A 12583-nucleotide genomic window follows, 5' to 3' on the forward strand; every position below is an offset into this window, starting at 1 on the left:
CACCCCCCAAAGCAGGACCTCCCCAGCCCGGCGTGGCACGGCAGCCCCTCCGGCGCGGCACGGCTGCCCGGCTCCCCGTTACACAACCCTGCTCGGGAGATCCTACGTGGGCAGACGTGGGTTTTCCTCTCGAATCGACAACGGTTCTCGCCGCAGCTCAGCAGAACACGAGCAGCTTACATAAACAGCTCCGAGTTACCCTGCACGGGGGCTGCACGCAGCCCCCCCGGGCTGGGGAAGCAGGGAGCTGCCTTCTCCCCCCCACCCCATTTATTTATTTTTCCCTATAAAACAACCCAAACCCCAACAAAATCTCTACTTGGGAAGGTGAGGGGGGGGGGAAACAGAGCGACTGAGAGAGAAATGACTCAAGTGTTTTGTAACTTGTCACATTCGAAGCTGCAATTTGGAGGCAGGAAGGAGGGACCCAAAATAGTCGCCCCAACCCCAGCTTGTATAACCGAGATCCCCCGGCCCCCTCCCCTCCGCCGGGAAAAGGGGGGGGGAATTTCTGCCGTGGATTGGCAGCTGGAAGAAGGCAGGAGAGCTCGGGGTGGTTACGGCACAGGAAGGAACCCCCAAATTGGGAAGAATTACTCATTTGTGGGAAAAGGCGCCTGTGCTGGCGGGGAGGCACCGGGGAAGATGCTGCAGGGGAGGAAGGCTCCCAGGGATGGCTGCTTCTCCGGGTGCTCCAGCTCGGAGCCCCACGGTGAGGCTGAGCTCCCCAGGATGCTGCTCTGAGCGGGAAGGGATGTTCGGGAAGCACAGCCGGAGCGGGAAAGCAGGACAGATTGGGTTTGCCTGCAGAAAAGGGACGTGGTGAGGGCTGTACCTTGAAGGGCAGTGACAACCTCAGCTGCCAAAATCAAGCCCAGAGCAGATTTGAGCCCTCCCAGACTCTGGAGACGGGATGGAAGATGCTCAGATGGTCCCACGGGAGGGTTCTGGCAGCACAGGAGGGTCAGGGGCTGTTTTATGGGTAACCACCTCTCCCATGCAGCACTTTCCTCCTGGCTCTCTCCCTCCTGGATCAAAGCCACCAGCACCGGCACTTCATGGCTTTTTTTTTTTTTTTTATCTGCACACTCAGCAACTCACCCCATCCCAGCGAGAGCCTGGCTGCACCCAGGCCCCTCTGCAAAGAGTGGGGGGGGGCAATACTCAGGGTGACGGAGCGGAGACCCCCCCAATATACCCGACGTGCTGCTGGGTCTGGTCCTGGAGCCTTTCCCAGCACCAACAAGGTCAGAGGCCGGAGCTGCAGAGCAGGATCATGCCCAGCTTTGCACACTGGTCTTCTCCAGCTGGGTTCGCTCCTCGTTAGGGCTGACAAGGTGCAGCAGCAGCGGGGAGGCAGGAGGGATGTTCTCCCCTCTGGGTATCAACCCACCACGAAGTCAGCACCAGCAACACATGGAAGAGCTGGGGAGGGTGCAGGGGAGACGAGGAGGATGTGTGGGTGTCATGCCCAGCTCACCCCCCTGATTAAACATGATTTCAGACACCAAAAATTCCATTTTCAAGGCGTGAGTGCCAGGAGGAACCTGCCTCCTGCTATAAACCCTCCTGCCCACCCAAAACACCACTAATTCCTCTTGAAAAAGTCAAGGCAGGTCCTGGGGAAGGCGGGAGATGTGGCGAGTGTGACACCTCTCCGCGGGGCTCATTGATCTGCCATCGACCGCCGGGTTCAATCCGACTCTCAAATCCCAGATGGGCTTTGGCATCTGGCTCTGCGTTTTGTGGGGGCAGCGATTCCCGAGGGGCTCCTTGAAAATAAAATGGGTAAAGGAGTTTAAATGAGGGGTGGGCTGAGCTTCGCAGCCTTTTCTCTAGTGTCACCCCAGCTACAGCTCTTAGACCCCGAGTGCCCGACACTGGCACACGTCACTGGACAACACAGGTTGAGGTCAGTACCCAGAGCATCCCAGGAAAATCCCAAACTTGGGCAGGGGAACAAAAATTGTGTTATTTTCCAATAGATTCATCTGCTTCTGCAGTGCACTTTGGCTTTGCAATTAAAACATTTTTAACAAAAATCTCTATTTCTTCACAACAGACCCACCCGACGGGTGCATCCCTGCAGCTTTCGGATTAACAGGTCAAAAATGAAACCGTTTCAGAGGTGCCCTGCCATGGCAGGGACTCACCCATCCAATAAACTACCGTCACCGAGACAAAAAGCCAAATTCCTGACTCCTTGGCTCCAGTACCCGCCGGGATCCCATACAGCCCATGGAACGTCCCAGCTCCACGCAGGGACACGCACCGGCTCCAATTTTAACACAAAACTGGGTGATTCAACACGAAGTATACATCTGCAGAAGCAACACAATTATCTCTCGGAGTTAAGCGTTGATGGATAGAAGTTTTAATTACCAAACCTTTTCATCCTCCCCCACACGCAAAAAAAAAGTATATTTTCTGGCATGTTTATTTAATAATAAAATATGATAAAATTATATGTTAGTGGAATAAGTGCATGGTGTGTGTAAAGTACAAGATGAGCTGGAGTCTGTTTTGTCACCAGAGCTGAAAATATTAGCTCCTTTGATCTCCTTGGCTCCCGAAGCAGCTCTGGAAGGAGAGCGTGGCACACGCAGCCCCTCGCCCGCGGTGGGCTTCGGGCAGGGCGGACCCCCCAGCTCCTGCCTCCGCGCTCCCCGCTCACGGCAGGGCAGCCGGGATTGACAGCCTCCGCTCCCGCACACGTCCCCGTCTCCTGATGTCCCCAAAGAGAAGAGCAAGCACAAGCCAACCGCCTTAATCGCCACGGACAGGGCTAAAGGGTGGCCCCTGTCACCCATCAGTATCATTTAGGGCTTGGGAAGTGCCCAACTCCCACCGGGAATGCCCCTTAGACCTCCGTGTTCAGATCAGTCTTAATTTCATTTGGTCCTTAACACCGTTGTCTGGTCGGTGTATCCGTGCTGGATGGTAACGCCATCTGATGCCTCCGATCCCCTGGCACCGGGACGTGGATGCTGCCACAGCGCAGGAGCAACCCCCTGCTCCAAAACTAGGGTGTTAACGGGGAACAGCAGCACTCACAGCCTGTTTGTGAGGGGGGAAGGTATAGATTTCTCATTCCCAACATATAGACGCGAGGAGGTTGAGGTTTTGGAGGTTTTTCCCTCCCTCTTCTTTCCATCACAGCCTACAAGGAATCCTCCAGCAGGAATATTTCCTCCCCCCACCTTGGAAATTCACAGCCAACCTGCTAATGAGTCTTTGTGAACCTTGTGCCTTCTTACCTCTAATTTTACAGCCTGTTAGGATTTGAGCTCTGTGGACAGCCTCACATTTGGTTTCGAATTATAGGCTGAGTGGCTGTTCTCTCCTATTATTGTGCTGTCAATCTCGTATTAGCACATTATAATATGCTACACTGAATGCATCTGTTCTGTATATCACAAGTCCTAATTGTCATTTGTTGAATCACTTTGTCTTATACGATTGTTAAGCAATTATTTCATCCAAAGCAGCTTAAAACTTTGATTACTGGATAGTGTTTACAGGGATCAAAGTAAAATCATCAGCTGCTTCAAACATTTTGCTGCTGAAACAGGCACAAGCATCTGTCCCACGCGCGGGCGGATGCCGATACATGAGCGATGAGCAGAGCAGACTTGATGACCTGTAGGTTTCTTGCCATCTCCGAAGCCCATCCTTCTGCCCAAAGGGGAAACACTATTTGTCCAGGGTGGTTAAACGTCCAGCAAACATGTAGGTAATGAAACAGATGTGAAGTGACACTTCTGCCAAGATTGCTCACGGGAAGAGGCTCTCATTGCGGGTGGCACCAGCTGTCCCATGGGTCCCCTCCACTGCAGAATAACACCCTGTGCTTCTCCAGTGCTTTCCAGCAAGGATGCTCTCCTGCTCGGCATGCACAGAAAGTAAAGCTGTGCTTTGCTCAGAGGACAAGAGGGATCACATCCCAAACCAACTCTGCCATGCCAACCTCCAGCAAAGCTGTGGCTTTTGCAGCATGCCCAGCCCTGCCCGGGTCAGCAGAGGACAGGGCTGATGCAGTGCAGAAGAGCCTGCAGCACACACAGATTTTTTGGTGGGTTTTTTTGTTTTGCTTTAACACCCCACATTTAAGCCCTCAAAGAAGCACTTTGGTCACTCATGGGCCTCACACCAAGCCCTCCACTCCAAAGTTGCTGCAGAGCCAGGATGGTCCCAGGCACTGGGGAGCTGGCAGCCCTCTGAAGTCAGGGATGCTGGGATGCCACGGCGCAGTCCCAGGCCATGGGAACCCAAACCAGCATCAGCTCCAGCAGTGCAGAAGGGAGGGGTTCATCACCAGGGGCTTGGGCTAATCCCCATAATATCTGGCTGACAGCATCAGGAAGGAATGTTGGGCCATTGTGGTTTTTTTAAGTAGCCCAGACAGGATTGGGAGAAAAAAAATAAAACACCACACTGGTGGTTCCTTAACTCCAGACAGTTCCAAGAGCCAACAAGGATACACAAACTGTCAGGAATCTTCTGCTTAAAACCATCTTTAATGAGACTTGAATTTAACCTGAGCGTTGCTCCAAAGCCCCCTCTTCCAGCCAGCTGCAAATCACCGCCTGACACAACTAGAGCACATCCCAATTAGGAGATTAAGCAGACCTTCCCCTCCTTTTGTTGAAAGTTAATGAATTTCCACATACAAGTAATTCTCCAAATAATGGGCCCCAGACCCTAGAGCACAGAAACCTTTATAAATCAGGACTGTTCCCAACACGGCCACCAAGTGTTCACAAAAGGGGGAGAGTCAGGGACATAACCAGCAAGTGGACTTTGCCACAGACTCCAGGCACGACCCAAGCTCCTGGGAGAGGCTCATTCTTCTCCTGCCCTTTGCCCTGGGCATGGCCACAATCCCTGGTGACAGGGTGGGACATGGCCATGGCTCCCTGTCCCTGGAACAGCACCCCAGGGTGCTGGTTGTAGTTAGACACAGAGCATGTGGAGATGCTGCATTAAGCCCAATGGAACCCGTGAGGGCATCATCCCACAGTTTGGGGGCTGCATTTGGCAGTTGGAACTGGACGATCTTTGAGGTCCCTTCCAACCCAAACCATTCTGTGATTCTATAATTCTATGATTTTCAGCTCCAGCTTATTCTGCCATGGAAATGGTTTTAAATGAGGTACTATGAAAATATGTAGTTCTTGAAAGAGCAGAGAAAAGGTGGCAATCTCTACAGCTGCAGGAAGAAGTCCTAGTTGTCTTCTCAGACTGGTTTGACTAGGAGAGGGCTCTTGCAAAAGCAAAGTTAAGTAGTTCAGTTAGAGGTAGGAACTCCGCAAAAAGCCCTTTATTTCTGAGATGCCTGGCCCCTCATCCAGAGAGGAAGTCCAACCCCTTCCCCATGCCCTAAGTGAGCGATGGCACAGCCCAAAGAAACCTCTAAGGAAGTTGTCAAACCCCAGGATGAAAAGAGATCTGGAAGAGCAGGTAAAAGGTAGTGCCACCAACCGCAGCTCGAGAACATCGCGGCGGGCAAATTGCTTTTTAACAAGCAGACAAGTTCTATCAATAACATCTACCGTATGTTTTTATAAAGTGCAGAAATATGTTTTTAAAAGGCCAGTAAATAAAGTTCCTATCGATTTGATCTCAAGTGTAATCTGTTTTTCTGTCTGCCACCAGCAGTGGTAATAAAACAGAATCATGTAACGCGGCGTTTGGGCTAATGCGACTATACATCACGGCAGGGGCCGCGTGTTCGCCGGCGATCCATCATCTTCTGTTGGGATTGCTTAGCTACAGAATTTATAAACTTGCCCCAAATTGATGCAATGTCCAATTTTCTTTTCCAATTTATTTTTGGTTGAGCAAAGCAATATTGAGGCAGGACGAGGAGGGCGCATTTCCCGTCTATCCAGATGTTCCCCACAGCTCCTGCTTCCTCTTTGGTCTGGGAAAGGCCCTGGCAGCAGCCCGGGGTTTTTGGGAGGATGTCAACAGATACTTTCATGGCTGCTTTTAGTGTTTGCTCCAGGTCGTATCTTTGCAGAAATACCCAAAGGCAGCACAGGATGCTCACAAAGTGAGTTATCCAATGTTTAGAGGGGTCTCCCAGCAAGAACCGAGCATCCTCAGCACCACAGGGTGGATCTCACACATGCCTGGACCTCTGCAACACCAGGACAGACCAATCAGCTGCTCCACTCCAGCACAGGGCTGGGAGACAGATGCTTCCCATGTGCCCAAGCCACACACAGGGCAGGTTTGGAAATTTGTGCCCAGCAGATAAAGGGTTTCCTGGGTACCCAAGCCACCAGACACTGGCCTCTAAAGTCTCTTATTCTTTCACTTGAGTGTGCTGTGCTGCTCTCAGGGATAGCAGCCAGATGTAACAGCTGCTTTTGGTGCACCAAAGTAGTCAAAAATGGGTCTTTTGGGAAGTAAAAGCAATGTTTGACAACACTGGCTGCTGGGCTGTAATGGCCCAGTGACTAAACTGGATAAACACCACTGGATATTAAAAACATCCCTATAAACACACATAAGATGATTGTACTCAAGTCTCCCAGGGCCAGCAGTGGCTTGTTCCTATCAAAGCTCAGCTTTGCAGGGTGCCACCCCACTTTCATAGAATCACGGAATGGTTTGGGTTGGAAGGGACCTCAAAGATCACCCAGTTCCAACCCCCCCTGCTGTGGGCAGGGACACCCTCCACTACACCAGGTTGCTCAAAGCCTCATCCAACCTGGTCTTGAACATTCCAGGGATGGGGTAGCCACAGCTTCTCTGGGCAACCTGTGCCAGTGCCTCACCACACTGTGTAAAAAATTACTGCCTTAGATCTAAAGGTCCTTAGAACTTTGAGCTCCTTCACCCACAAACACATTGACATCACCTGCACCAAGGAGCACCAGGGCACATTGAGGCTGTGAGCAGAGACCTTTGGCCCAGGCAGGGTGGATGCAGCCCCCCCTGGACCCATCAGCCATATCTGGAACAAGGTTGGGAAACGTCCCGTCTCCCCACCTCAGAAAACTGATAAATATTTCCGGAGATAACAACAAACACTCTGCATTTGGCTTTTTTTGGGGGTTGTTTTTCTTGAAGAGACAAAGTGTTCCACAGAAAGCAAACACTTCCTACACAAGTTTTCAGACTCAAACCCCGAGTTTTTCTGCTGCTTATTTTGACGAAAGCAGCGTAGCCAGCCCTTTACCCAGCCCAGCTCTGCCCACCCCACCCAGGATCACCCAGCCTCGGCAGGGCTGGAGCACCCCACTGTGCTGAGAAACCTCACATATAGACGGAGAGAACTTGAGCAAAGTGAGGTTTCCCATTCTCACTTGGGAATTAAAAAAAAAAAAATCAGGTTTCCTGACTTTAGAAATCCCATCGTAAACCATAAAAAGTAACACCATCACTGGTGCACGCCTCGGCCCTGGCACAGGATGATGCAACTCTTGTTCCCACTTCCTTCAGGGTGGTTTTTCAGGGAAAAAGATTATCCCGAAGCATCCTTACAGGTTCAGGATTTAGAAAAATATATATTCCTATTGCCTGAGGCAATTCAGAGCCAGTTCTATGCAACTGATTTAAGGCCATCCAGCCCCTCGCCCAAAATAACCCCCCCAGTTTGCACACTGCAGGAGCTGGAAGGCTCTGGGCGGTGCAGAGCTGGGGATGTGTTTCTGGCTAAGGCCAGAGGAGAGAATAAATGCAAACCAAGGGAAGCAGCAGGGCCCGTGTCCTCAGATGCCACCTCAGCGCAAGATGTGCCGAGTTGTCTTGGAAGGAAACGGTGCCAAATCCACCAGCAGAGACGAGCCATCGCCAGCCCCGATGCCAGCGGGAGCTGCAGACCCTCTGCAACGGGCTTCCCAGGGACCTGCCCACACCCCAGTGCCACAGCTGGCATCTCACCCCAAAACAAACTTGCACGAGTGATGCACAGCCAGGTCCCAGGTCTGGTCTGGGCAGGTTCACTCACCTGCTCCTGTTTTCGGGTTCCCAAATGGAAAGCCTGCACCCCCTGGCACGGGTCTGCCTCTGTTTATCCCCCAAATCCTCCCCATGGCCGGCAGCATCGTTTACTGGATAAAGCAGCACCCATCAGCACCCCCAGAGCCAAACTCTTTCCCTTCTCCCTGCATTCCAGGACAAAAATAAAAAAGAAAAAGCAGCTGCCTACATCTCTGGGAAACTTGGAACTACTGGAAAGCAACGCACGAGTGATGGATGATTTTATGCACAGCATCCTGTGCCAGGGAGGGGTATGGATTTTTTTGAAGAATCAGAAGTCTTTAAGGGAAAAGTTATACTTCAAACCATGCGATCAGCAGGAGGAAGAGCCTTTCCAGACGGGGATGAAGCAGCCAGAAAAGCTGATTCCCAACACTCTGAGGTAAAGCCAAGACGCACAAGAGCCGAGTTTCTGCCTTATTAGCTACAGCCAACACGCCCGCGGGAGCGAATGATGGAAAATGCATCTGGCGAGGATCGTACCGGGGGTTTGGGGACAGGGTCTGCCCTGCAAGCTGGTGCCACCACACTCTCCAACCCCAAACTGGGCGGGTCTCAGTGGGACACCAGGGGTGCAGGATGCCACCCTGGCCACCCAAAAACCTGCACAACACCACGCTTGGCCTCCTCTGCCCAAGGCACACACCCGCTTCCCCTCCCACCGCCCCCAGTACGGGGGCAGCCCCCGGGAGGGGCCCGGCCACCCCCAGTGCTCCCAATGCCCGGCGGCGTGCGGGCGCTGGAAGTTCAATGCTGCCACCTGGAGGCGACGGGAGGGAACAGCAGCCCCGGGCCGGTGCGAGCGGCGGCGGAGCGAGGTGGGGGGGGGGCTCCGAGCGGGGACGGGGCTCCCCCCGCCACTGGTACCCAGTTCCCACCATCACACACCAACAAACCCTACAGCCCCGCGGCGGATGAGGTTAATTAACGCCGTTTCTGCGGACAGACACGGGTCGCACGCGCCGGCGCCAGATGTAAACACCCCGCCGAAGCATATGTTTGCTTTAAAAAGTTTACAAGCAACTGCAAAAAGAAAAATAAATCTATGCCTGAAAGGTTTTGTAGCAAAAAACCCAGCTACAATATAGCCAAATAATTCAGTTTATCCACAGCTCAGCCTCAAACCAAAACCCTGAAGCAGTGGGAAAGCACAGGAGAAGGCTTAGAAAGTCACCCTGATTTTGGGAAACAAGTTTAACATGCAGAAGGCTTAGAAAAATCACCCTGATTTGGGGAAAAAAAAGTTTAACACGCTCAGCCCCAGCAGCTGAGAGCACTTTGGCAACAGGACAGCAGCGCAAAGGCACACACGGCACAGGGCGAAGGGCTCCCAGGCCATATCCAGCACCCAAAGCTCCGGTGCTGAGCATCCCTGCCCAACCCAGCTCCTAGCCAGAGTGCCACAACCACGCTCAAAGTACACACACCCACGTGTAAGCAATCCTTCCGCAGGGAATTCCTCCCCCTGCCATCCAGCTACACCTCTAATTCACACGGAGAAGCGCAGAGCGAGTGCCACGACTCGGGACCCACCTTCTCAGCCTGGGGGTACCGAACCTGGGGGCTGCCCCACTCCCTGCTGATCCGCCGCCGGTACTGGTGGCACTTGGGGATGTATGTGCAGCCCACGTCGCCCAGCTCCGGGTAGATCATTTCTAAATCACCTCTGGGGAGAAAAGGAGAAAGAGAAGAACACGTAGGGTGAGATCGCACCATGCAGGGGACAGGAATTAGTGCTGCTTCCCAGTTAGGCTTGAGCTGTGGTTGCAATGTGGGGTGGGAGATGCAGGATCTGACCTGCTGTCACCAAAGGCACTGGGCACCTTGTGCACCAGGATAAGCACCCTCCCATGCCATAACATAACCGTGGGGTCTGCTCCCTCTCCCAAGCAGCAGCAAGACCTTAGACATTCATTACGGCTCAGCACACCTTAGATTGTTCCCAGTATTTTCTATAGTCCTTAAAAATCATGGCACAAATAGGTTAACCTAAGGCTTGAAGATGGGCAGCAGGAGAGCAAAGCCACCCTCACTCCCCCTTGGCCTCTCACAAGCTGTTTGAACTCTGAACCCCCCCCCCTCTCCCTCGTGATATGAGCAGGGACAAGCCTCCTCCATGTTTTGGGTCCTGATAGCACAATAACAGGTCAGATATCTCCAGCTCCAACTCGTGCATGAAGCACTTTCCCCTTCTGCGTTATCTAACAGAGAAAGGGGCCACTGGAGCAAGCTGTCAGGTCACCACAGCGTCTGGATAACAAGTCTCAAGGCCACCCTGAAGATTAGCTGCCGCTGATGTGACCTCCTAAATCCTGCAGCCCCAGAGGGTGCTGAGCAAACACCCAGAGCAGCACAGGGCTGGCAGAAAGGGGGCTGAGAGCTCAAAGCAGGGTGCTCCTGCTCATGGCTTGTGGGACGATGTCAGTGGCAAGTGAAGTCTCCGCTTGCCTTAATCTAGAGGCTGAATTCAGTTGCTCATATTTAGAGAGTGTTTTGGTAACTGAAGAGTAGCAGAAAGGACATTTTTGATGCAGAAGCTCCCAATAATGTGGGATATCAAGAACCCCTCGAAGGCAAGGGGCAGGTGTGTGCTGCTGCTTACCCAGCCCTGCCTCCATCTCCAGAAACAAGAGTTTAAGCCAAGGACCTTCAGTATCAAAACACCTGATAAAGGGGTGCCCAGCTGGCACAGCAGCCAACTGCCTGTTCACAGCTCCAGGAAAAGCTCCCCAGGCTTCCTCCTCTTCTTATGCCCACACATTGAGCATCAGCTTTGAGGTCTGTGGGATGACCTGTTCTAGGACTTTCCTTCCCCAAAAGCAGCCTCCTTCCTCTGAAACTTTCTGCAGAAAGCATTCATCATCCCTGATGCTGTAAGCAGCTTTAAAAGCCTCTGCAAAACAGACCAAGGAACAAGTCGAGGTGACCAGAGACACTCAGACCTCACCTTGCCTAAAACAAGAGCCACACAGTGCAGCAGGCACCGCTCTGGCCCAGATTCCTGGCAGAATAAAGCAAGCAGCCAGTATTTATAGCCCTGGCAAAGGGGACACTGGAGTTAACTGTCCCAGGAGGTGCCTGGGACATGCAAGGGCAGCACACGACTGGATGCCCAGGGCTGATGCAGGTTGGAAAGGAGAGGACAGGGTGTCACTCACTGGCAGAACTCGCTGTCCACGTTGCTGAGTGTCTGGAAGAAGCAGGTCTGCAGAGGCTCATCCGGCCAGGGGGGCTGCTCCCCCTGGGCAGCGGTGCTGAGCAGGCCAGCAACCAGCAACACAGCACCCAGCAGCTTCATCCTGCCCTGCGGGACCAAGGGACAAAGAGGATCAGTTCCACGGGCAGAGCTATGACCCAGCACCTACAGCATCCCCATCACTATGATCCAGTCCAGCCCCCCCAAGAAACCAGCTCCAGGCAGAGCACATCCATCCTTACACATCGTTTCCCCCTCACCCCATCCCCACTTCCACATCATTAATCCCAATTATGCCAGAAACAAACTGTGTTTCCTGCTGCTGCCCTATGCCAGGAAACACCAAACCCCCCAGCAAGACCCTGCACCTTAGAGGACCCATTTCTACCCACCCACAAGGAAGGTGCATCACCACCCTCCTGCACAGCACCACATATGACATCACAGGCTGGGCAGCCCAGCGCAGCCATGATCACCTCCATGGTGACATCGTGCTCCAAGCCCAGGCAGCACCCAGAGGGGACAGAGTCCCTGTCTCCAGGTGCTGGCCTTCCTGCTCTCCCTACAACTCTCATGTGATGGAAAAGATAAAATAATGGTCTCAGGCTTGGTCATGGTCTACCCAAGACTGTTACCAACGGATGCACGACCAGCCGCAGCACACTGACCAATGCACCCCTGCCCCAGGTAGATCCCCTGCAAGGGAACAGCACCAGGTTCACCTTGAACCCAGCCACCCCCTCCAGAGCTTCTCCAGCATGAGGACAGCCATGGCCACCTGTTTTTAAGTCTGTTCAAAGCACAAGCCAAGCCCTGAGGTTGAGATGAGCCAAGGTACAAGGTTTCTATACACACCCCTGCCAAGCCCAATGCCAGCCCTTGCCTCCCAGCGCTGCACCAAGGTGTCTGCAGCAGCCTGATGGACCCGGTGGCCAAGGCCACCACAGCTGGACCTGCCAAGGCACTTACCCACTGGGTCCTGAAGATGGAAGAGCAGCTCTGAGGCAGAGCCTGGAGGTTTGAGGTTGCCACGGAGATGGTTTCCCTGGAAGGAACGGAAGAAGGGACTGTGGATGAAAACAGAGCCCAGGAAAGGGGCAGCTCATCCCCTAAAGAAGCATGAAAACAGGCAACAGGTTTTCATCCCACACCAACCTTCCCCTGACCCACCAGCTCTGGGTGCTCACCTGGCCCTAATCCTCCCCTGCACTCAACTTCCCAGCTAATTAGAAAGGATGCAACCCAAACACTTATTGGCACCAACCCATCTTCTCCATTGCCTAATCAGTTCTGGATGAGGCACATGCAAAAAAAAACCCCACTGTCAGTTGGGAATAGGTATTACAACACATACTGTATCATTATATAATGAAGTACCAGCACGCAGAGCGAACA

At 53.0% G+C, this 12583-nt stretch overlaps 1 protein-coding gene across 1 annotated transcript in view; it reads right to left on the reverse strand.

Moving 5' to 3' along the window:
- The window catches only part of PEBP4 (phosphatidylethanolamine binding protein 4), a 70450-nt gene extending 58236 nt beyond the window's left edge, over positions 1 to 12214 (reverse strand). Inside the window, exons 1-3 of the mRNA XM_086628184.1 lie at positions 12158 to 12214; positions 11151 to 11296; positions 9526 to 9658 (exon numbers count right to left, since the gene is read on the reverse strand). Of these exons, the coding sequence (XP_086484310.1) occupies positions 9526 to 9658; positions 11151 to 11290 (273 nt within the window). The 5' untranslated portion in view covers positions 11291 to 11296; positions 12158 to 12214. The remainder of the gene's footprint in view (positions 1 to 9525; positions 9659 to 11150; positions 11297 to 12157) is intronic.
- Positions 12215 to 12583: the final 369 nt, after the last annotated feature.

This window comes from Tauraco erythrolophus, chromosome 29, assembly GCF_009769465.1.
Source record: "Tauraco erythrolophus isolate bTauEry1 chromosome 29, bTauEry1.pri, whole genome shotgun sequence".
Lineage (NCBI taxonomy): Eukaryota > Metazoa > Chordata > Aves > Musophagiformes > Musophagidae > Tauraco > Tauraco erythrolophus.